This window comes from Capsicum annuum, chromosome 2, assembly GCF_002878395.1.
Source record: "Capsicum annuum cultivar UCD-10X-F1 chromosome 2, UCD10Xv1.1, whole genome shotgun sequence".
NCBI lineage: Eukaryota > Viridiplantae > Streptophyta > Magnoliopsida > Solanales > Solanaceae > Capsicum > Capsicum annuum.
In genome coordinates, this window is record NC_061112.1 from 124,858,043 (window position 1) to 124,883,830 (window position 25,788).

The window sequence follows — 25,788 nt, forward strand, 5'->3', positions numbered from 1 at the left end:
CATCCCTTGTGATAAACTTTTAACATTTCTTATACTAGCACGTATCTTCTTTTTCCTCTTCCGATGTTTCTTTCAACAGCATTAGAGTCCGATTAATTCGGGCACATTCGGGGAAACGCAGGCTTCCTACAAGATTTTTTCTAATTAAGGACTAGCACGTACTCTGAACTATATTATAAGTTTGAAATCTTGAATAACATGATACACAATTTGGATTTCACAGAAACTGAAAGGGCAAACCTAAGACCTAAGTTAAATAAAAGAATGTCTCAAGGAATGCACCTCCATAAAATTTGACAGAGTATATTCATTAGGAATTACTTGCGTAGCAAACATATACCTCCTCTAGGGATTAACCCAAGTAGAATTAAAATCCAACCTAATTTTGAAAAGCGTACATATGATATGGATTACAGTTTTTATTCACTCACAATACCTTTGATTTAGAAGTTCACATTTACATTACTTGACTAAGGTAGGGTCCTTTTATTTAGCCTTTAGGTTCCTTTTGAAAAGGGATTTGCTTTCGGTTGAATGACTACATACAAAAATACTCAATAATGAAATTTGACTGGATAAAGAAATCAAAGTATCCAACTTTTCAAAGAAAGTACATTGAAAATGTTCACCTCTTCCAGGAATCTGTCAAAAGAGTACAGCTAAAAAGAAAAGACTTTGCATCTATTGCGCACAGAGCAAAAAGAAGACTAACACAAGTTACTTTCCCCAAGTTTTCATATTGAAAATTCTTCCACTGACTCTCATGGTTACACTCACAACTTCGTAATTGACTTCACTGCAAATAAAAATTGGGTACATCAAGGTATACAATTTACAATAGATAGGAATCTTCCATGTTGCCAGTAAACTGCATTTGTAAATGAGGCCTCATTGCTCTATGGAAGATGGCGCTTTTTCCTTGCCAACACTTGTACAGGACTGGATGTGTTGGAAAAGGTAAGACAGACGAAGAAAGTTCTAAAGCTCGTCTATACACAGCAAAGATGATCATGATCATGAGCCCAGAATATCTTGTAGAGGCATTACACTTCCATATGTATGCTCGAGTGCTATGGCTGCAATAGTTTCAGGAGTCACCATGTCAAATTAGATTGTCAAGATCTTCTATCTAATTTCTTGTCAGTAGGTCGCTTCTCTTCAGCCTCCCGGCGTCTTTGTTGCCTGTGGAAAAAAAAATATGAACATCACTCCACCCTCTGTTAAAATGAAACATGTCTACATCAGGACAAGGAGGAGAATGAAAGGTTATTGCATTTCAAAAGGTAATAAGAAGGTGAAACATGAATCTCATTTTGGCTGTTGTTATTATACATGGTAGGGGTCGGCCTAAACCGCCACTGGTAAGGTGGCTTCAAATTTTTAAAAAAAGGAATGAAATTATTTTTGAATAAAATACTGAAGTAATAGCTACTCACTGAGGATAGGATTGCATGACCGACAAAAACAATGTAGAGGGAAACATAAATAGAAGTTTAAGAAGTGAATGTGAGTGAATTAGACAGCATGGATGGCTCCTATAATTTTTCAAGTGAGGCCTTTTAGACTGGTATTTTTAACTTTTAATGCTACAAGTTTTGACTCAACAAAAACAGACGAACAAAAGGAACAGCCATGTACCTAAGAAAGAGGACGCAATCAAAAGAAACTCTTTTTTCTAATAACAATGGTGGTGTCTAGATCAACTGGCGCGCACCTCAACTAATTCCACAAGTACCTGCTACCTCCCACCAACACAGGTACACTTTATCCAGCAAGTAAAGAAACTCTTTGTTTTCCCCTCAACTAATTCCACAAGCAGAAAAAAATACCGGGTAACTCTCTCCACCAAGGCCTTGGATAGATAAGGACGAAATCACCTTGTAATTTTTGCCTCCGCTGGCATTTGAACCTGAGACCTCATGATTCTCAATACACTTCATTGACCACTAGGCCACCCTTGGGTGCTAAAAAAAATATTTAAAAATCTAGATAACAAATGTAGGGACCCCATAGAAACTAGTAAGCTGAAACAAACAAATTTTACTTCCAAAACTGAATTTCTATGTAAAGAGTAGAGATGCTATAAATCAACATCGAAAATCTGACATGAATATGAAATCTTTGAACTGGGAACACGTTCATGACTTTATGAAGTTAGTATCTCTTTTTTTTCGTTTGAAAAGTAAGCTATCATTTTTTTAATATAAATGATGAACAGTAAGTAAACGCTGGCAAGTCTTATTTACAAACAAAATCCTTTTGCAGACTATTGAAGTTACGATTTCTTATATTAGCATGATGAATACAAATTACAATCCTGAATTACATACACTATGCCCTTCGTTAAAAGAAACACCACTAGATGTGAGCCATGCAACTTAACTACTTCCATTTTAATTCCTTTGTTTTCTCTCCTTTTTTCTCATTGTGTGTGTACAGTGTGTGTTTAGGATAAGGAATGAGATTTTGGGGTGCTTTTGCCAAAATTTCAACAGAAAGTGGCTATATTACGATTTACCAACATTAAGAATACAAGAGCTAGGCAGGAAAAGTGCCTCAGCCTACATAAAGATAAGATTTCAGCAAAAGAAAAGAAGAGCATCCCAATATCTTTAAAGGAGTATTTCCTAAGATACCAATATGCATCATTCTACGTGTAAAATACTAACAAGGTATATTTCCAGTATTCTTGCATCTTGCTCAAAGCAGGTGCTCTACCTATTTAAACATTTGCACACTTCCAAACAAGGTATATTTTAGAGGATCTATGGTGAAACTTAGCCACAATTATGTAAATACTAAAATATAAAACAATATGGGACTTGAACAACATGTTGAACTTTTAAATTCACATGGATCAACATCATTTATTTTTTCAGAAAGAAATACATGAGCTTCACTTTTATTAGAAAGCTAGATAGTCGCTATCCACCCTAAGGATCTAAAGCTTTCCCATCCCGTATGGGTGTGTGTCATGGAAAGAAAATTCTAACAGAACTATAGAAACACAGATAAAAATGGAGCCGTAATGAACTTACGCAAATGCAGTGTAACCAGCACCAGCATTAGCAGCTGATAGAAGTGCTGCATGGGCACCAACAGCAGAAACAAGGTCTCTCCGATCACCATCCACCTGAAAACGTAGCATTGCGGATTACAATACAAGAGGCACTGGCGATAATGAAATGCAATTTAATTAAGACTCTGCAGATGAAAACCTTGTCCCACTTAGACTTTTTGTTCTGTCTACCATCCCGAGTTACAACATCTGCAGTGGGTGGTAATGCACCAGCAGCAGCAGGAGCCATCCCTGCAAAGAATTGCAGGGAGCAAATGAGTATTGCAGGGAACTCTGATAATCAATAGCCAACTGAAACCAGTGCAATAGAAATTTTAACTCAACGAAGAAAGGTGAGTAACCTGGAATCGGCAGATTGATTTTTGGTGTAGGAACTGCAGATTGTGTTCCTCCCGATATGAAGTCAACTTTTGGACTCCTCTTACGCTCTTGCTCCCTTCTCTCCATTTCACGCCTCATGTCAGCCTCTGTTTACAAATTAAATATTCCAGTAAATATTTATTTTGGATGAAGTATTATACTTGAGATACACCTCAAAGAGAAAAAATTGTCCATAAATTCAAGGAAAATTATTTTAACACTAAAATAGACTTTTCGACAATGCTTAACCTGAAAAGAAATAGATATACTTTACACTTGCTCCCAAAAATAAGTTGGAAGGAAAAGGTGTGATATTAACTACACATCTTCGAAATCCTTGTGAAAAGCACTTAAGATGCAGTAATTAGCCATTACTTACATAAGATTCCTGTATATTTTGAAGTATATAGCCACTCATCTTCAGGACAGTCAATATAAACGATAATTCGTAGCAATTGAGGTTATGGATTTTCATTTTATGGGATTCAGTATGGATCTGTATTCTGGGAGAAAACTCACTCACTTAATTAAACATGCCTGTAGTATGTTCTTTTGTGTTCTGGGTTGGGGGGAGGGGCGCATACAGGATGGAATTAGAGTTTGATGCAAATGCTAAACTATCGTCTGCTATAAGTTTTTCTAACAGCTATCTATCAGAGAACTAAACTAACTGAATTTTCAGCATATTAGCATTAAACCCCAAAAGGGATACCAGCAAAACATGATTGAACTGAATTTCAGAAAAAGTCGTAGTCTAATACTCGTTCCAGATTCACAGAATGAACTTTTTCGTCAACAAAAACTTAACAGTAGAAGAAGCAAAAATTGTTTGAACATTCCATAACCAATGCCACTCGAAAACAGAAAGTCCAGCTGAAAGATAGAGAGAAATTGGAGATTATATTGCTAGTAACCTATTTCATCATAGAAGTCACTTTTGTCATATCCATGCGGATCAAATACGTCTTTACTGAAGCAAGATCCTATCTGGTCAATATCGTGATAAGTCACTGCATGCAGCAAGAAGTCTGGATTCCGATACGCCTTTTTGTTGCGTACTTCTGCGTTAAAGCTTCTACCAGTCTTCTTTAAATCAAGAAATTTCTTGAACTTGTCCTGATTGAATTGACAAGAAAAGAGTGTAACAGTTGAAAGGAAAGTAGCCAAATCAATTATCAATGCAACAGGATATACACCAAAAGGCCTTATACATAAATGGTAAGGTTCACATAAAATTGGAAGGAAAGCTCCAGAATCTATCAGTTAAGATAAAACAGTATCCAATGCCAAGATAATCCAGAAAAGATCAACCATATATCACTGAAGACAGACAGCTTTTACAAACAACTGTCAGTATCTGAAGAGATAAGAATCTAGAAACAAAATTACAGGAATTGCAAACTTCATTTCCCGAAGTCTTGCTTTTCGAGGATACGTATTAGGGTAGAGAGTTAGTAGGTAGTAGAGTGTTATCTTGCTTGTCGAGGGCTTAGGTTGTTGGTGTTGGTCGTTGTACTAGCCGTACTATAGTAGTTCTTGTTTTTGATATATCATTGTTTATTGTGTTTCGATTATCGCACTATTTGGTTGTTGTTCACTTGTTCTTTTTTCTTTCTTGTCATCACTGTTTCTTGCTTCTCTGTACTTGGATCTGCTGCACTTGAGGTGAGGGTCTTTTGGAACCAATCTCTCTACCTCCACGAGGTGGTGGTATGGTCTGCATACACTCTACCCTTCCCAGACCCCACTTGAGGGATTTCACTGGGTATGTTGTTGTTGGTGCAAACTTCATGAAGAAATGGGTAAAGCTTGCCAATCCTTATAGATTAACATAGTCACAAATGATTCATAGGGTTGGACATTATCATCCTAAATAAGTTATACCTTCTTACTGCTTATCATCCCAAAACAATATATCTTTTGCATATGGTGCACGAGAGAGGAAAAGGAGTCTCTCTTTAGAGAGAGAAACTCTTAATTGTGTCACCATCCAACCATCAGACAAGAATTGACCAGAGAAATTAAACAACACAATAACAGGTTAGAGGGGATACCAATTGCATCTTCTCTGAAAAGCTAACTATATTTAAGAAGGCATCATCCTTCATGCCACTTGCATGAGTCTACCTTGAGGCTCCTGTTAATACATGCATCATTTCTTAGCAAGTCTTGGTCTGAACTTTGACTAACCATACCCAACAAGTTACACACTGTTTAAGGTTTATTGAAACAAATCAGCACTACAGCAAATCACTAAGGGGTCGTTTGATAGAGTGTATTTAAAAAAAATAATGCATGCATTAGTCTTGTGTACTATTATTACTTTGTTTGTATATTTTTTTAACCTATGTACAACTAATGCTTGCATTAGTTATACATTACAGCGTATTGAGGTGTGTATTAGTAATATATCAAAATCCATGGTATTAGTCTAAGTTGCTCGGACTCTTCAAAAATGCCAACGGGTGCGTGTCGGATTCGCCAAAGCTAGTGTATTTTTGGAGAATCCGACACGGATGTGGCATCGAAAGTGAAGAGTCCGCGCAACTTAGGTATTAGTAATGCAATGGATTCAAATGCATGCATTAGCATGATTAAAGACGCAATTGCCCCTTAAAACTTTTTCCACATCCTTTCCACCATAGTTTTAAGTATCTTGAGTCTATGATCAAGGGGAATGGTGAGATTGATGAGGATGTTTCTAAACGTACTGGAGCAGGATGGATGAAGTGGAGGCTCGCCTCGAGAGTGTTGTGCGATAAGAAGGTGCCCCTTAAGCTTAAAGACAAATTCTATAGAGTGGCAGTTCGTCCGGCCATGTTGTATGGAGCGGAGTGTTGATCAGTTAAGCACGTTCACATCAAAAAATTGAAGGTGGCGGAAATGAGAATGCTGCGTTGGATGTGTGGGCTTACTAGAGGGGACAGATTTAGAAATGAGATTTTCGGGAGAAGATGGGAGTGGCTTCGGTGGAGGACAAGATGCGGGAAGGAAGGCTGAGATGGTTTGGGCATGTGATGAGGAGGGGTGAGGATGCCCCGGTTCGTAGGTGTGAGAGGCTAGCGTTGGATGGTTTCAGGAGTAGAGGCAGGCCGAAGAAATACTGGAGGGAGGTGATTAGACATGACATGGAGCAGTTTCAGCTTACTAAGGATATGACCCTAGATAGGAAGGTGTGGAGGTCGAGGATAAGGGTAGAAGGCTAGTATTAGTGTGTGGGTTGTAGCAAGCAGTCAAGAGAGTTCTAGTGTAGCCGGGTTAGTAATCATAGGACAGTGTACATAGGTGTCTTTGGTATGTGAGTGTATGCTACTACTAGGTGGTTGCCCTATTTCTTATTTCTTAGTTCCTATTTTTCTTATTCTGTGTTGCTCTTATTTCCCGTTTTTCATATCTCTGATTTTTATTTTATTATTTCTTATTCTTTATTTCGGTTATGTCATCCATCCCCTTGTTTACTATCCTTTATCTTGAGCCGAGGGTCTATCGGAAACAACCTCTCTACTTCTTCGGAGGTAGCGGTATGGACTGCGTACATCTTACCCTCCCAGCCCCCACGCTGCGGGAATACACTTGGTTTGTTGTTGCTGTTGTTTCCACCATATTTATGGAGAATATTTTTGTAAATAAATATTTTAGAAAAAAAAAAAGTATGCAATACATGTTATTTTTAATACACCAAACCAAACACTACATACAAAAATATCTCACCATAACTAATACTAACATTACCAATGCAAGCATTACTAATACACCATATTTTGCATTATTCTTATACACCCTACCAAACGAACCCCAAGTGTAATCTACTCATATTATCCACCTATACTCAACTAAGCAGAAACAAAATACTCATTGTACAAAGTCATTCATCCAAGAATGTGCAAATTAAAAATTAGAAGAAAGCCATCAGATATTTCAATTTACACATTTCTCCTTAAATATGAAGCGTCCAAATAAGACAACAGACCACAAGGCTTATCAAAAAGACAGTGTATCACAAGGTATATTGGTCAAGAAAGAAGCAAGCAAGATGTTGAAATACAAGCAAGTCCACGAACACTTAAAAATTCAATGATACCAGAGCATGAATTATTGTGTTTTAAATTCAAGTTTGTACTATTTGAATTTGGTTTTCGGTTTTCGGTTCTCGATTTTGGGAAAATAAAATCCACTCTAGACTAAAACAAGTTCAGTCTGGTTCAGTGTTTCTCTTTTTAGTTCAGTTTCTCTCAGTTTGGTTTGGCACATCGGATTTACTGTATTTCGTTTTAAAAGATACAGGATTGAGCAACATATATTTATATCCAAAATTTGAATATACTGCATAAATGTATTGAATGAACATTAGTAATTACAACTAAATTAGATCATAAACTTGTCGAGAATTTATCATGTCTGTGTAAAGAGATAATTTCATTAAAAAAGAATGTGGGTTTTTCTTCACAAAAACGAAAAAACAAAAACTTTCTGAAAAAAGAACGATACTTAAAAATATTTATCAAGCAAACTCATTTAACAAAACAAATCTTATATGTGAAAATGTAAGTTTAAATTTTTTTCACTATGATTAAGGAATATAGAAAACAAAATCATCAAACTGCTTAACTGCACAACTCACATACTTCCAAACAAACCATTACTATCCATTAGTTACAAAAAAAAGTAAGAAAAAATCTACAAGGCGTTGAGGCCTAAGTTCTGAACCTAACTTTCTGCGAACATAGGATAATTAAATGCAAAATAAAGATAGAAAACCATATTATAAGAAATTAGGTTCTTCAGTTTTTTCAACAAAGCAAAAATTCAAAATCCATATTCTAAGTCAACAAAAAAACCAAGAGCTTAACATTCTTCATCTTAAAACAAACCAAAAACAACAAAGATTTCGGTTTGGAGTGCAACCTGAATAGTGCACACTCCTTGCATGCATCTTTTATTTCCCTGGACAACTGTGTAACCCAACTTTGATTGCAAAATAAATCTATGCACGAGTCTCTAGCAGTAGTAAAGTGATTCTAGATTCTTATGATTAGACATGTCCTTGGCAGTCAAATGTAGCTTCGATAATCCATGGCCATTAAGTTCTTAGATCAAGAACCAACTCATACAAGTTCAAAAATAGGTTCTTTAGGGGTCGTTTGGTAGAGTGTATTGAATAAAATAATGCATGCATTAATTAGTGTGTATTACTAGTACCTTGTTTGGTACATTTTTTAATCTATGTATAACTAATGCTTGCATTAGTTATACACTCTATTGTGTATTGAGGTGTGTATTAGTAATACACACCATTTTCAATGTATTAGTAATACCAAGCTTTTTAACACATGTATTAACTTGCAATATGACATTATTGCCCCTCAAATATTTCATCCTTCTTCCCATTTTCCAGAAAAACATCAATTCAAGGAAACTCAAACAATTCCATGAATCCAAAACCGGCCCCTCAAATATTTCATCCTTCTTCCCATTTTCCAGAAAAACATCAATACAAGGAAACTCAAACAATTCCATGAATCCAAAACCGGCGTCAAAGGTCTCGTCGACAAAGGCCTTACTACCATACCTACTTTCTTTGTCCACCAATCAGAACCCAACCCAAAACTCAAAACCCGACCCGGATACAAGCACTCAATCCCCGTCGGGGACTTTTCTGCAACATGTTCAAAAATCATTGAACAAGTTCACAATGCTTCCACAACCCTCGGGTTCTTTCAGATTATCAATCATTTTGTTCATGTGCAAGCTGTTAATAAAGCCGTGAATTCGATTAAGGCATTCAATAAACAGGAGGATGAAGTGAAGATGAAGTATTATAGTGTGGATATGTCACAGTGGAGTAAAATTCTCCCTTCGTCTTTGCACCATATCACATTCACAGGTCCCAATTTTGGATGAAAATGAAAAAGCTCTCTTTGTTTTCTCTTCTTTTTTATTTTTGCGGAAAAAATCAGGGAAAGACAGTATATAAAAGAGTGGACAGGGAAAGGTATTTTGGTAGACAAATAATTTTTTTTAAAAATTATAAAAATGTATATTATCTTTAATACATCAAACCAAACATTATATAAAAAATAATGTTTGCATAACTAATACCAACATTACTAATACTTGCATTAGTAATACAAGCATTACCAATACACCACCTTATTTTGCATTATTTTTATACACTCTACCAAACGACCCCTTAGTGTATTCAAAGATAGGTTCTTTAGTTTCTGGTTGGCTAGTATAATAAAGGTTTACTTTTGTTACTGGAACCAAGGTCAAATAGCTAAATGACACTAGATACATGTACTGTTCAGGGTCTACATCTCTTGCCAACTTAGAAACTTGCCTGTGCAAAAAGCATAATTTACTTTCAGACTAAGCTTACTGTAGACCACTCCAATTTGTCAAAAATAAAAAACAATCAATACATCTTTGAATAGATTATTATACATAGTGTGCGTACGTGTGTCTGAGTTAAGAGGAAGAGGGAGAATGAGATATTCTGTCAGTGAGAGGAGAGAGAGAGACAGAGAGATTTAGCAAGCACAGAATTCGTGGTCAGCCAGTCCTTGTGTAACCATTCCTTCACCAACTACTACAGAAAGGCACTGCATAGAATGCAAATTCGTTTTAAAAGCCACAAAAAAATTATATAATGCAAGACACATATAAGTTGTATTTTATACACTATAGAAACAAGTTTAAAACTGCTACCTCAGAATAGTGCATATACATTTAAATTTTAATGAAAGGCATATTTTCTAGTATCTGTTTGAAAAATACTACTGTCACCACTTACTTGCAATTCAACTGAACACTTTTCCTTTGGTGGAGGAGGAAGAAATTTCTCCAACAGATCTACTTCTTTTTGTTCTTCAGCAGGAACCATAACAGATTCTTCAGCTACTCCATGTCCTTCATTAACAGCAAAATCCATCGTATCATCGATTCGATCAGTTGGTTCAGCTGACTGAGGAGAGGTTTCAGTGCTAGGTATTCTAACCTGAAGAGCTGGTGAAGCCTTTTCAATAGATTCAACTGAAAAAGAAAGTGGTAAGATAATTAAGCTTGAAATCCCAAATTAAAAAGGTAAGTAAAATGATAGAGTTATCTTTTTAGTTTTGACTTTGATGATAGGAGTTACATTAGCCAATCCCGATTGTTACGGAAGATAGAAATCAACTTTATAAATGAGAGAGACATTTTTACATAAATATCTATATGGATCAAAAAGCAGTAAATGCCAACTTCTTACCAAATGACAAGCTAACCAGCTAAAATGATTTCTTTTTACCCAAAAGTTGCTCCCAGGTATCTTTCTGAAGAAACTTAAATAAAGCATTCCCTTGTCCCAATTTATTCTGAATTATTTGAATAGACATGGGATCTAACAGAAAATAAGACTTTAGACACATATGTTAAATATGCATAAAATACCAATAGTATAATTTCTTTTAGTAATAAGTGGAGTCTACACAAAGTCATATCAATTCTTATAAGAGAATGCGAATAAGGGGAAAATAGAAATTCAGATTTTAAAAAGGTTCTTTAGATAGAGAGGTGGGTCTATCGGAAACAGCCGCTCTACCTCTGAGGTAGAGGTCAGGTCTGCATGCAACTCTACCCTCCCGAGACTCACTTTGTGGGACTACACTGGGTATGTTGTTGTTGTTCTTTAGACAGAAGTGTCAATACCTACGAAAGACAGCAAAACAAATAGAGATGGAGGGAGTGAGATATAAATTGGCTATAGTTTTATGGTTTTTTTTATGACCGTGGTGTCTAGTCCAGCTTAAACTAGCTATATTTTTTTCTTTTGATGGCCATCGTGTCAGGGCCAGCTTAAATTGGCCATATTACAAGTGCCGACTATCCGGAAAACTTGCAGAAATTAAATCCCCATATGAACAAAGTAAACCACGATAGGCACGACTCTTAGGTCAATTCAATTACGCGATCAAGCAAGGGCCATAACAATAAAACAGATAACTGGACAGAGCTGAATAGAGAAAACACAAAGCATACATACCGCTAAAAGTTTGAAGTTCCTCTCCGTACATAACTCTTCCACTGGCCATTACTTCTCCTTCCTACATCCAACCACCAAAAGAGGAAAAAAACACTCTCAGCAACTCCTCAGTCATAATTAACTCCCTAACAGTATCCCATAAAACCTGAGGTTTCTAGCATTATTTTTTTTTATAACCGGATACCGATCACCTCCCACCAACAACTAATACCAGGTAACTCTGTCCACCAAGGCTAAAACAGATGGGAAAGATCACCTAGTGTTTGTCTCCGTTAGGAATTGAACATGAGATCTCATAGTGCTCAACCCAACTTCATTTAACCACTACGCCACACCCTTGGGTGCATTTTCTAGCACTATTTAACATCCAAGATCTTTAATTTTCCCACAAAAAAACAAAATGGAATAGTAAAGAGAACATAAATGTGAATACCTCAGGCTCGGGAGACATGTTAACTTCATCATGAGCATAATCAACAATAGTAACCCTAGCTCGTCTACTCACATTCACATTCACATTCACATTCACATTCACATTCATATTCATATTCAACTCAACTGGCTGAGGATTTGGAGAAGAAACAGACATTAACGGCGTATTAGTAGTAGACCCAACACCGAAATTCGAAACCTTATTAGGCGTCAATTGTTGAATTTGTGGTGAAGGAGTTGAACTCCGACCCGAATCAGACCCGATAATTCGGTTGTTGTTCTCATCATCTTGGAGGTCGGTGTCCATTGAAACGGCGACGTTTTGGGACTCAGGTATGTTGTGTTCTTGTTGCCTTTCATCTTCTTCTTCTTCTTCTTCTTGTTGGTGTAGTTCCATTTCGTCATCTTCTTCTTCGTCGTCGCCGTAGATCGACAGTAAAGCAATTCCCTCTGATTCTTTCTTCTGAGATGCCATTGCTATTATGATGAATGATTGATTTTCAAATTAGGGTTTCTAAAAATCGATCAATTTGGGATTTCGATATTTGAAAATTTAGGGATTTGAAGATTTCGAGGAGCTATTCAGAGTCGAATCCGAAACTAAAATATGTCCTACGACTTAAAAAAAAATAAAATATATATATATATAAATATATGTCATATATAAATAAAAAAAAAAAAAAAAAAGCACAAAAATAAACTTTATGCAGTGTACAATACCTTTAACTTCATTTTTTACACTTAATAAGTGCACATTTCATTCTTTTATGGAATGTGTACTTATTAAGTGCACAATATCTTTATTTATAGATTGTGCACTTATTATTCATATTATTTATAGATTGGACATGATTATTCATTTTTTTAAAGATTGTACATTTTTTAGTTCACAATCCATTTATTTATAGATTATGCATAATATATTATTTTTAGTGCACAATTCATTTATTTATAGATTATGCATCATATATTATTTTTTATTGTACACACTTTTAGTGCATAATTCGTTTATTTATATAGTTCACTTTTTTGCAAGATACTAAATAATTTGATGAAAAAAAATTAATTAAACAAATGCATATAATTAGACTTATATTGTTTGTCTTGGTTAGTATATATGCAACGGGAGATTCCGCTAAATAGTAGAGAAAAATAAGTTAAAAGACCTCAAATGTTTAATTAAAAAAAATGATAAGTGGGTCTCACAATATTATTAAATTTAAAAGGATAAAATTATTTAAATAATTGAAACGGTTATTGGAACAATTAAAGTTATTTGATAACTTTGTTAGTTGTCTCAATAACTATCGAAGTTGACTATTAAAGTTGTCGAATAACTTTGATAGTTATTGAGACAACCTTTTTAGTTGTTGAACGAAAATATATAAAAAAAAAATTGATTTTTTTTGTCCGTTTTATCTAATTCTTAAAACTTAAAGTATCCTAACTTAATTGACAAATTTGTTTGTCTTTTTTAATTCAAAGTCCCTCCATAGTAATTTTCTTTTAGTATTTTTAGTTTTATATTTTTTTCAAAAGAAATATTTATTTATTTTTATATATATAATTTTTTAATTTTTTTCTATTCAATTTTTAATTGGCTTATAATTTGATTGATCATATTTAAAATTAAGTTTTTCCAAGAATTGATTTTTACTCTTCATTCCTTATTAATGAATATTAGAAGATTAAAGTATACTTAATTATGACCTAGTTTCGCAAAGCATAAATTTAGAGAATAAATTGTGTAGAAAAATAATTTGTAGATTATGAAGTTCTTAAGAAAATATTTTGAAATTTAACTTATACGTGGGTCATCAATTAAACATATGCCTCTAATGACTTTGTAAAACATAATTTACATGTCTTGTATTATAACACAAAATATGAATTTTTATTACAAATTCTTTTTGATATAAATATTTTAGATCACTTTTTCATTACTTAAAATATTAAAGGACCAAAATAAGTGCACAATCATGCAAAAAAGTGGACAATATAAATAAATGAATTGTGCACTAAAAATGTGCACAATCAAAAATAATATATTGTGCATTTTTTTAGTGCACAGTCTATAAATAAATGGATTGTGCACTTATTAAGTGCACAAATCTTATTTTGATGCTTTTTTTTAGATGGCATACATGGGTACTTTTTTTAGTTGCAGGGCATATTTTGGTTCCAGATTCTCTGAAGTCGGGAAAAAAAGTGAATAATTCCTCCTTCCACTTTAATTTCCCTCTGATTATTCTTATTATTATTTTAAGAAAAAGATATGAAAATATTTCCCTCTATTTTTGCTAATCAAGCTTTAATTAGCTATACGAGGGAGAATAAATATTCTTCATATTTAATCGTGAAATTGTAAGTTTGAGTTAATAAGAGTGCAGATAGGAGCTCGCTTATAAAAATATTAAATATTTAGCCACTTTTAATATAGAAAAAAAAGAATTAGATAAAGATATATTTAACTAAAGTAGAAAAGAACTCTGGCATAATTTGCATAAATAAAATATTTTGATGCCACACTTTAAATTTAACCTCATTAGAAAAAAGTATGCAAACAGAAAATAATACTAAAGCCGAAAGTGAAATTAGGATGAGTTTACCTTAACACCAAGTTATAGTGATCGTAAGGATTTCTAGTCGAATCCTAGTGAACACCATAATATAAATATTTGTGTGAGTTTAAAGTCGATGAAAAAATCCTAAAGCTTGATCAATTCAAATTCTAAAAGTTCCAGAAACTTGAATCATGATAGTTCACATTCTATGAAAATGTCCCCAATTTTGAAAGATATAGTGGCGTTAACCGAAGACTTAAATAAATAGTTATTTTTATTAAGAACAACCGAGATTCAATGAGAATTTACGTGTAGCTTCTAATCTTTGACATGAAAAAGGAAGGTTATAATAATGAAAGTGAAATGTGAGAATTTGGTCTTAGCTAGTGGAACAAGAAAGACATGAATCTATATTCAATACGCAATCAAAGGATTTCTTCCCAAAAAAGAGATGAAGTCCCCTTGCTTTCTTTTTGCTCCGCTCGCGCGTGGCATTCCTTACTCGCGGAGCGGCATACAGAAAAAAAGAAAAGCCTTATAGTGATTATCTTACTTAAGCAATTCATTTTCTCCTTATTCTTTCTTAATTATAGTTTCTATATTAATTTTCTTCTTTCTAAGTTTCTTAGGACCCATCGGCTTTGGAACGGTCCGCTCGATCACTTTAAATAAACATTACGTTAATAGAGTAAGTTGTTCAAATTATATGAAAATGTCCCCAAGTTTGAAAATAGTCTAAAATCCATGAAAAATCTTGAAGTTTAAATTGATACTTTAAAATTTCACAACGCTTCCTATAGTTTGGTGTGACTTGTAATTTCACAACTCCAAAACACTAGATCAAAGTTCCACTTGTAATACTTTTGAATTTCAGTAATAATATTAAAGTTTTTAATATTTTATCTAGCATATTCTTGTATAAATTTTATTTCTGCAATAGAAATTGAATATATCTGAATTAAATTTTAATTTGTAACTAAATAATACAAAACAATTCCAGGACTAATCATTCTACATAAATTTTCTCAGATACTGAAGCTGTCTTTGGTAACGGACTTCTATGGGCTCAGCTCTTTTTTTAATTGGACTTGTACATTTTGCTTCTTGTTTGGACTGGACTTTTAGACTTATCTACCATATTATACTTCCAAAACATATGTCCAATGTCCATCAAATATTTTTTTTTTTTTTTTTTTAAATTTCCCAGTTGGTGTCCGGTGTCCTCATTGGAGCCCCGACTAATCCAGATCGCGCGTTACAAGGCCCATTCTAGAGGTTGCGCTCTCAACAGAATTTTCTCCTTAAGGGGTCGTTTGGTAGAGTGTATTGGAAAATACAATGCATGCTTTAGTTAATGTGTACTACTAATACCTTGTTTGATACATTTCCTTATCTATGTATAACTAACGCAAACATTAGTTATACACTTTATTGTATATTGAAGTGTGTATTAGTAATACACTCCATTTCCCATGTATTAGTAAGACAAAGGCTTTAAACACATGTATTAACTTATTAAATAACCTTAATACCCTTCAATTTCCCTCTCAAAATATTTCACCATTCCTTTTTCCGCCATTTTAATTTGCAATAGTGAATCTTTTCAAAACACTTCACAATTTCTTTTCCCACCATTTTAATTTACAACAATGAATAATTGATTTAAATAACTGTTACATATTTTTGCTTCGCTTTGAGGGTCTTCAAAAAGATTAAAAAATATCTAGACTATTTCTTAATTTTACGTCTTAGATTTTATTTTTGTTTCGATTATGTTAATCGTTGGCGTAACATTTCATGCTCAAAGACGAAGATCTTTCAATTAATCCTAAACCTCTATATACTAGTCCAACAATACTAATTATGTCTGAGATGTCAAAAGAATTTTGTTGTAAAAAAGTGTACAAAATCAAAGAAGGATATTTTTGTAAACAAACATTTCTTCAATAGAAATTATGTAAGATGTATTATTTCTTATAACTAATACAAACATTACTAATGCAAGTAATACTAATACACTAGATTCTGCATTGTTCTTATACACTCTACCAAATTAACTGACGCCTAACTATCTTTGTTAATTCCTCCTCTAATGAGATTTACCTCATTTCATGTTCATCAATCTTTTGTGATTTAAAATGTGTGTATAAGATATAAATGATCGAATTAAAGAAAACAACGGCAAAATATCTAAATTGTGCCATTGCCATAGAGGCATCGGTAAACAAGAGATACAAATGAAATCTCTATCAAAGTGAAGAAACAAGCAAATATGTATGGTGCAAGTGCAAAGATACCATTCTCTCGCCTTTGTATTTTGTGTAGTTGTGAGTAAATACAAGAATGATTACAACTACGTGTTAATCTCGAACAAACATAGAGTTACTTATGTAAATTATTCATGTTCATTTCGATTCATTTAAGTTTGTCTCTCATTCTAATGTCATACACTAATTGTACATGAAAAACCCCTCACGGCACGCATCGATGCTTTGATTTTTCAATTGTAGTTGCATGTAAACATCAATGTCTTCCTTTGTCATATTTACTTCTTTTCCATTTTTTTTTCTCTTGTTTGGTTTATGGACCATTCTATTCCTCTTGTTTAATCACTTTTTTCCCTTACCCATTCCTATTTCTAGATGTTCCAATTTTCTTTCTATGGAGAGTACGTGTAGTTAGCTCTTTTTTATTTTCAAAAGTATAGTTGGATATTATTTTCTCTTTAATATTCCAACCATAATCACATGTTATTCATTGCCGATTTGTCATAGTTAAGGAAATACATTTTCGTTTATCATATTGGCTTACTTTTTCTTTTTCTCTTTTGTGGATAACAATGGACATCGCTATATTAATGCATAAATGGTCTCAAAGAGTCGAATGATGCATCAACATCAGTTAAAATTCAACTAGAAAAATAGAAATCCAAGTAACCTTATGTAACAACGAAATTAAAAACTCACCTAAATTATACGCTGGGATATTCAGGATTTAGAAACAATATGTACATCTTAAAAAAAAATAAAAAATGCATAAGATAAGGAGCAAAAGATGGTTCTGCCTTTTTCTTTACAATGGCATCATTTCAATGATATTACATGTAAGAAAAGTGGGTAAAGTGAAAAGGTTTAAAGGACCAAACCTTTGAAAGTGAGAAAATTGAAAATGGATCTTCCATACATGTTGATTTTGCTTTTTAATTACTTTTCCCTCATTATTATTTTGATCACCAAATAAACAGACCCCCCAAATCTTCATTGAAACATACAATAGCCTTGGATAAATATTTTACTCCATTTCTTCCATCCATCAATCATTCTTTTAATTCAATATTTCTCTTTGTTATTGGTTAAACATATGAATCCCAATATGGAATTTTGTACCAGTTCTTTCCCTTGACTGAAACATTCCTAAGGGAACCCCAAAATGAGAAATAAAAATAGGAAGAGAATGCATTCTTTATGTGTTTTTTGATCATGTCATATTAGAGATTTTACACAACTAATTGTTTCTAGCCTTTTACTATTTTTTAAGAAAAAAAGTTTTATGGCCTTTTGACGAGAAATCTTCACGTTTTACACATAAAACATCTTAAGTTTATACATAAGAGATTTGAAAATGTCATTTACTTCTACTCATTTTGTAAGAGGGTAAGAGATCGCATTTCTTTTAAAAGTTTAAGTATATATAATATGAAAATTTGGAAGGAAAAAAAAAAAAGAAATTTGCCTGTCATCTTTTTGTTAACCGTTTTCTGTTGCTAACAATATTTTGACGATCTTTATTCAAATAACAAGAAGTAATCATATCTGTTAAAGCAAAATGAAATAATATAAGAAACTAGTAACAAAAGGAAGAATGTATCTCTTATTAATTAATATATAATGTCTGCCATTTAGAACAAGTCAAAATTATGTGCTAGCTGATAACAGTGGAATTTTTGCCTACAAAATTAACTATTGATATTTCAAATTCATAATATTTTAAGGTTAAAGGCACCCATGTGGCCTTGGTGGCATCAAAATGATGCGAAGGTTAAATATAATGAAAATAATAAAAAGGAAAAATTTAAAAATCCCCATGCATGGGATGCCTTCATTGGTTCAATATTTGACCCAATCACTTTAGAAAAGATTGTTCTAAACCCTACTTTTTTATATATATCATAGCTCCCTTTTGTCCTCTCAAACAAAAAATTAAAGACTGCTCCAATTAAAAAAAATGAAGGGAATAAAGTTATAAATAGAAAAAGGAAAAGAACAAACAAACAAGAAAAGTTTAAATTAAAGAGAAAAAAATGTAAAGAAAAGAAAAGAAAACTAAAGGAGTTGATGATTCTAATGTCCCTTAGAAGAGGCAATCAATTAGTGGGATTCTCTGCCTTCTCTGCTCCACTTCAAAATACAACAAACCCCCATCCCCTAAATTAAAAAAATTACTAACATATCCGATATAATTCCACATAGTAAAATCTAAGGAGAGGAGAGCGTACATAATTTATACTACTATTTCAAAGATGACGCAAAAAGGTTATTTCGAAAATTTCCTAAATTAAAAAATATACAAAAAATCTGTCAAAACTCTTTTTTTTTTTTTCCTAATTTAATATACAACATTTCAACAAAAATGTCCATCTCACTACATCTTCCTGACAGTAAAACCACGTGACCTGCACGTGAGTGAATGCCATTGATGAAGTGGAAAACCTGAGTGGGAGAGTTGGGCTTGTACTGTTGACTTTTCAGTGGTCAATCAAACACATGGGAGTACAATAATGCAATGCTGCCAGTCCATCTTCCTCGTCGTGGCACTCACGCGCTGGAGTGAGAGTGGTTTTCAATTTTGGCACGTATCGGGCTGCACCGAGTCAACTCGGATGAGGTCCGAGTGGGTGAGGATGAATGTCTTTTAGCAAACCCAGGACTTGTTGCATTCTAGGCCGTTTGTTTGGACTCTCCGCTGTGCACAAGTACCCAACTCGGAGGCACTCAACCATCTCGCTCACTGAGTCACCATCGAGTTTTAGCCTCGAGTCGAGCGCGTCCGCTCCGTGTCCATCCTTCACTAGCCTCCTCACCGATTTTATCGTGTCGTCCGAGCCTATTTTCCCCGTCAATAACTCCACCAATACGACTCCAAAATCGTACACATCCATCTCACTAGATCCATTGACTCGGTTTTGACTTAGTCCAAAATCGGCTATCCGAGGCTCAAAGTCATCGGCTAGTAAGATATTTGATAGTACCAAATGACCGTGAACCACCGGCTTAGACTGCGCCTGGTGGAGGTAGGCTAGTCCACGCGCTATCCCAACCGCAATGCGGTGGCGCGTGTGCCATTCCATTTTCCCGGGTGACGTTATTTGGGGCCCGTTTTGTACCTCCCACGTGTCGTTAGTCCAATCTTCCACGTTGGGGGCAGCAGTTGGAAGCTCGTGTAGCCATCGGTGTAGGTCACCATTGGCAATGAACTCGTACAACACTAACTTCTCTTTCCCTGAGTCAAGGGGAAGCATTAAAAGTTAGCTTTAAATATGAATTGATTAAATGGAGCAATTTTTCTTTGGTTCCTAGAAGAGCCTTCAATATTAGTATTTGACAAGGACTTTGATACTACAATGCTCAATCAATGCATGTCATGAAATAAGTTTCCTACTTTAAGCAATTTTCAATTGAGAATGACATTCTTCTGAACCATTAATGCTTTTTAAAGGTACCTTAGATGAGTCTATTTTACTACTTAAAATATCCTGTCTACTAAGCAATTCATGAAGGCCTCCAAAAAAAAATACAATAATTTATGGATAACATTTGAGCAACATTCTTTCAAAAACATAAACCAAGGTTGAACAATCAAACTCCCAATCTGGTAAGATTTATAAAGTTTTGACTTCATCGTGTAAATTAAATTGGACACAATTTACCAAGAGCATTATCAGAATTGACGTTTACAGTTCAATATATTTTTCAAATCCCAACCTGGCATAAGATTTGAAAGTTTTGACTTTAGTGGGTAAAATTAAGACACAATTTACAAGGAGCATTAAAGGGGGTCATGGTGATAATACTAACATCCAAACAATTCACGCATTCCTATATACTGGCTTATGTTTGTTGTATGTATATAATCATAACTACTGCTTACGTTTCTATGGTTGCAAAGATTTCTGTCTCATTTACTTCTCTTCCCCCTACTACTACTTCTACTACTGGCTGTACTCTTTTCTGATCCCATCCTCCACGTGATTGCATTCAATATCTATATAGGTCACCTCTAGATATTTTCCCCCTAATTTTCTGACAAATATTTCTCATTTTGAAAGATTAGGGAAATACCCTATTTGGAGTGTGCCAAAAAGTAGTACTAGTGTTTAGGAAGTGCAGAAATTATAATGGTAGAGGTGAAATATAAGGATTAATCTTCACTTAATTATGCTGTGTATCTTTTTAATTATAATTTTTAGTTAAGGATTAATCATCACTTATTTACTGTAAGGATTAACAATTTTTAATGTCCAAAGAGACATATTGAATTTTTTTTTTTCAATTTTACACTTACATTTAATGAGGTTCTTAAGTATTTCACATTAGCAGTGTAATTTAAGAACAACTAAATAACAAAGAAAAGTAACCTACAATTTATATTCTAAAAGATTCTTCTTACAAAATTTATCACACCCCAATAATTTAATTATTTTTTAATGAAGCGAGTATAATATCATTTTATAATATAATATCGCTATAACTAATTGTTCATTTTTTTATTTCTTTAAATGTCTACACCAAAACAAATTTTGAGTTCGCCACTAATAACCCACACAATGTAAAATTACACAAGTAGCGAATTCTACTTTGTCAAGGGATAAAGATTATTTTTGATTGACTCTACATGCGAATAACAATTATGGGACTAATCACACATCATATAAAAATCAAATCAAAATTTCCATATTTTTCTAATCTCAATAACCAAACCACCCCTGAATATAAAATTTGAAATAGTTGAAAAACAAACCGATTTGTACCTGCAATGCAGAATCCAGAAATAGGCAATAGATTAGGATGCTTAAGCCTTGACAGTTCTTCAAACAAGGCAATAGCATCATCATTGCCTAGTTCCCTAGCATGTTCAAGAACCTTGATTGCCACGTGTAAGTCACCTGGAAGTACAGCCCTGTAAACTGGGCCACACCTCCCTTCTGCCAACAATGACTCCTTCCCAAAGTGAGATGTGGCTACTATGAGATCCTTGAATGTTAGGTTCATCAATGGCTTCTCAAACATTACTACTGATGCTGAACTTGGTTCTTTTATGTCAGCAACCCATGAGTTTCCCGACTCTGTCTCAAATGAAAATGGCCCTGATTTGTCCATTCTAAAAGGTACTTGTATTGGCTTTGAGATTAACCATTTGTTTTTTCTAGCCAATGATTTTCTCCTCTTGTACAGACACAATAAGATTGACCCCATGACCAAGATTAGAAATGCTGAGGCAGCTGAAGTTGCTGTGATTAAAACTTTCTTTCTTGATTTGGGCTTTTTTCTGTTGGTGTTTTTGTTCATTGGTTTGTGTCTCATAGGCAACATTTTGTGTGGTGGGGTTGTAAAGTTGTGATTTTTAATGTGGAATTGTGAGGAATTCTTGTGATTTGGTAAGAGATTCTTGGTCTGGACATTCCCAGCATGAATGAAACAAGAGTTGCCAAACTTTGCATACTGGTCTTGAGGCACTACACCAGTGAAGTTGTTGAATGAGATATTCAAGAAATCAAGACTAGAAAGAGGAGGAAAATCATTGGGAAATTGACCATTCATATGGTTGACAGAAACATCTAAATGCTTAAGTGACTTGATATGTGAAATGGGTTGTGGATTACCATAAATGTTACAACTAGAAATGCTCAAATTTTCAAGCTTAGTTAAGTTGGTAAACCAAAAAGGCAAAATCTTGAGATCATTATGTGAAAGGTCAAGAGAAGTAAGATTAGGAAAACCATAAAAAACAGAACCAAAGTTGGTAAACCTATTAAAAGAAAGATCAAGTCTTTGAATAGGTGATGATGACTTTGTTACAGCAACTGTTCCCCCTAGCTTATTCTTTGACAAATTGACTTGAACCAAAGATGAAATAGACCAAAACATAGGATGAACAAAACCCTTTAAGGAATTGTTTGATAGATCTATAGTATGAAGATGTGACAAATTTGTTAAGTACTTCCATGATACTGTGCCAGTAAGGCTTCTTGAAGACAATTTTATCTCAGTTATTGGAGAGGAACAGTTTGAACCAAACCACGTAACATCAAAGCCATAAACAGAACTGAAAGCCTTGGAAACAAGAGATAAATCTGGGTTGTTTTTGCAAGTGGATTCTGATGTTGTGAATGTGAAAAGAGATAGGAAAATGAAGAGTGTGGAGAAGATTTTCATTTTTTTTTTTGTTGTTGTAATTGTGATTTTTTTTGTGTGTTTGTTTCAGTTGGAAGTAGTTGATGTAAATGCCATAGAGACTTGATAAGAGTAGATGAAGGAAGGAGGATTTTTCAAGTGGAGCTGTGGAGGTAAATAAGTCCAACACAATTGGTTTGGTTTTATATATGGAGAGAGAAAAAATACTACTAGAGAAAATAAATGGTAGAATATGAAAGAGAGAGAGAGAGATATGTACAAATATATGTGGATCCGTGAGAGGGTTTGTTGAACCTAAACTTCCTTTGAGGTTCAACTCAAGCATCCATTTAATTAACCTAGTTATATGAATTTTAATTAGTATTTTAAAATAATATTTTTTATCACAATATAATAAAGATTACAATGTACTTCTTCCGTCTTAAATTATTCGTCCCAAATTTTTTATTTTACTTATCTTTTTTCATTAATCAAGAAGAAGTAATTTTTTTTTTTCATATTTTACCCTTTGTATTAATTACTTTTTCTTTAAGTTAAAATATAAACATCATTTAATAGGGCACTATGGTAAACTAATCATGCTATTAATTATTTTTCTTAATAAATGTGTCATCTCAATTTGGAACAAATAATTTAGGATGGAGAGAGCATAATATTTTTTGTATGGTTTTTAAAATCTAAATTTTAGATTAATTTAATACAGTTTGACTTTAAAAAATAATTAAAGCAAAAGGTTGCGAATAAAAATAAGCAGTGAAAATAATTCTCAAAGGTCTCCCCTCTCTCGTTGTGTCTCTTTGCTTGTAAATAGTGTGTGTGATTTTATTTTTTTAAATCATACATAAGAATGCGAATGGCTTAAAAAAAGGTGAATGAGAAAAAACTATTTAGTGGAACACAAATCATCATCAATAGATTAAAATTTGGATGATCAGCTACTAAATTATTAAAATTCTATGCAATTGGGGTTAGTTTGAAATTTTTACATTAATAAAACTTCAATCTTAATTATCCTGCTAAAAGTCCACCTGACTCTGAAACTATTTTAAATCTATTAAAAGTCTCAACATTTTTTTTTAATTAAAAAAGAAATTAATATTGGTTGAAGGTGTCTATAAAGAAATAAATTAAAAGTATAATTCTTGATCGAAAGATTCGTAGTAATTAAACACCTTACCCTTTTTGATCCGCTCTGGATAGAGATAAGATTTACAGCTTTGATTTTGACCTTCGTTCAAAAATTACACCAAATATATTATTAGTTGTTACTATTAGTGTTTTTATTTTTTTTGATTTTTCAAGATATTCCCAACCCGACAAATCAAGGATTAATTCTCCACAAATCTAAATTTCATTTTAAGAATTTATCGGTGGCCAATTGGTTGCTGGTTGCTATTAGCGTTACTACTGACAAATTTGTAGTCGAATATTAAAACGCGTATTCGGTAGCAAACGGGGGCTGAGAGACCAAGTTTGACCTGTTTCTTCTCCTTGTCAATTCGTTCTCTAGTTGAGTCATTAATAAACTTGATTATTAGGCTGATTTTTCTTTTAACACATTAATCTGTCCCCCAATTATTTGTCATTTTGTGCCCAATTTTTTGAGTTTTTTTGAATTCATTCATTGTGTGCTTTATCTGTCATTTGGAGCAAATCAAATAATATAAACTTTAAGCTACTTTTTGTTTTTTTTTTTTTGTAAAAAAAAACTACTACACCCCATTATATTACATAAATTTAACACTTGCAAAAAAGGGGGTGTGTGGGGGGGGGGGGGGGGGGGGGGGTTGTAAATAAAAGTAATATCGTCAAGGAGTCATCTCAAATTAAGAAGAAAAAAGAAAGGCAATAAAAACACTTAATTTTGCTTCAAAATAAGACTCAGCACAGATTGAAATTTGGTTCAAAAGAAGAAATGTGCGCTGAGTGAAATTTGGATTTCATCTGATGAGAGATCATAAATCTCTCAAACTTCTAATTCTCAGGATCATAAGAATAATAAATCAGTCTGATCTGTTTTAGCTTTGAAAATTAGTCAGGTTGAGTTTTAAGAAGCGAAACATGACAACTATTTTGAAACGGATGGAGTAGTAAATACTTAAGAATATGTAATTCACTTAATTCAAAGCCATTACTTGTGCTACCTTAACAAAGATTAGTTAATGTTAATCATGCATGTGACATCTACTTTACTGCATGAAGCTAATAATAATCAAAATAATCATAGAGACATCAGTACTTAAATCTAACACTTTTTTTATAAAACAATTATATATTCTCCTATTATTCTGCAACTCTTTTTTTGACAAAGGAGGCATGGGTATTATTTCTTGGAAGAAGATATGAAATAACATGTATGGGCAAAAGATTATTCACGTAGTATAAGTCAAGCATATAATAACAATAATCATGCCACAATTATTTGAAAAAAGACCTTGACTTCATCAAAGTCATGGAGTACAATTAAATTTTAGTGGACAAGTAATTGTAAATTACAAATCCCATGTTTACGTTTATTCATAAACCTCCAAAAAAATATTGAATTCAATGTCCTTAAAAAATATATGATGGACGAAAAATCAATTTGGAACATGACAAATTTCAAAGCGTATAAGGAGGGGAGCATTATTCAATTCGTCTAATATTTTTTATTAATCACTTTTAATAATCAAAATATTTCAAGAACAAATCATACTATTTGGAAATACAAAAAAATGTTTATTGCTACCTTTTCGAATTCACTCTTACTACTCCAATCAATATATTACGTTCCTGTAATTTTGACCCAAATTAAGTATATGCATTAAAAAATAATTTACTCCTACTTAATATGAGTCGGTGAGTTTAGTAGCATTTGAAACTGTAACTTTTAAATTTATCTCTCGGTGCAGTACAATAAATTAAAGTTTCATTATTATA

At 33.3% G+C, this 25,788-nt stretch overlaps 2 protein-coding genes across 3 annotated transcripts; both read right to left on the minus strand.

Annotated features, from left to right (window-relative positions):
- Positions 1-551: 551 nt before the first annotated feature.
- LOC107859241 lies at positions 552-12,528 on the minus strand. 2 transcript variants are annotated; one of them, XM_047406848.1, is made up of 8 exons: positions 11,896-12,528; positions 11,463-11,523; positions 10,233-10,471; positions 4,354-4,555; positions 3,421-3,546; positions 3,219-3,310; positions 3,039-3,133; positions 552-1,182 (listed from the first exon to the last, which is right to left on the minus strand). In XM_047406848.1, exons 1-8 carry the CDS (start codon positions 12,367-12,369, stop codon positions 1,116-1,118), a joined length of 1,356 nt encoding a protein of 451 aa, XP_047262804.1. In that variant the 5' UTR covers positions 12,370-12,528; the 3' UTR covers positions 552-1,115. The 2 variants fall into 2 exon arrangements, with proteins under 2 accessions (XP_047262804.1, XP_047262805.1); XM_047406849.1 differs by having other exon boundaries at positions 3,219-3,268; positions 11,896-12,518.
- Positions 12,529-18,893: 6,365 nt separating this feature from the next.
- Positions 18,894-23,228, minus strand: LOC107859240 (calmodulin-binding receptor kinase CaMRLK). Its single transcript, XM_016704171.2, has 2 exons — positions 21,486-23,228; positions 18,894-19,957 (listed from the first exon to the last, which is right to left on the minus strand). The coding sequence occupies exons 1-2, from the start codon at positions 22,888-22,890 to the stop codon at positions 19,329-19,331; spliced, it is 2,034 nt and encodes a 677-aa protein (XP_016559657.1). The 5' UTR covers positions 22,891-23,228; the 3' UTR covers positions 18,894-19,328.
- Between the last annotated feature and the right edge of the window lie 2,560 nt (positions 23,229-25,788).

What these genes read in the sequence shown, in the direction of transcription:
- LOC107859241 (XM_047406848.1), bottom strand. Translation starts at nt 12,369, where the DNA reads ATGGCATCTCAGAAGAAAGAATCAGAGGGAATTGCTTTACTGTCGATC. An exon ending in GGAACTTCAAACTTTTAGCG is followed by an intron (nt 10,472 to 11,462) that starts GTATGTATGCTT and finishes TTTCTTTTTCAG; the next exon opens with TTGAATCTATTGAAAAGGCT. An exon ending in GCTGGTTACACTGCATTTGC is followed by an intron (nt 1,183 to 3,038) that starts GTAAGTTCATTA and finishes TTTTTTCCACAG; the next exon opens with GCAACAAAGACGCCGGGAGG.
- LOC107859240 (XM_016704171.2), bottom strand. Translation starts at nt 22,890, where the DNA reads ATGAAAATCTTCTCCACACTCTTCATTTTCCTATCTCTTTTCACATTC. An exon ending in TTCTGGATTCTGCATTGCAG is followed by an intron (nt 19,958 to 21,485) that starts GTACAAATCGGT and finishes CCCTTGACTCAG; the next exon opens with GGAAAGAGAAGTTAGTGTTG.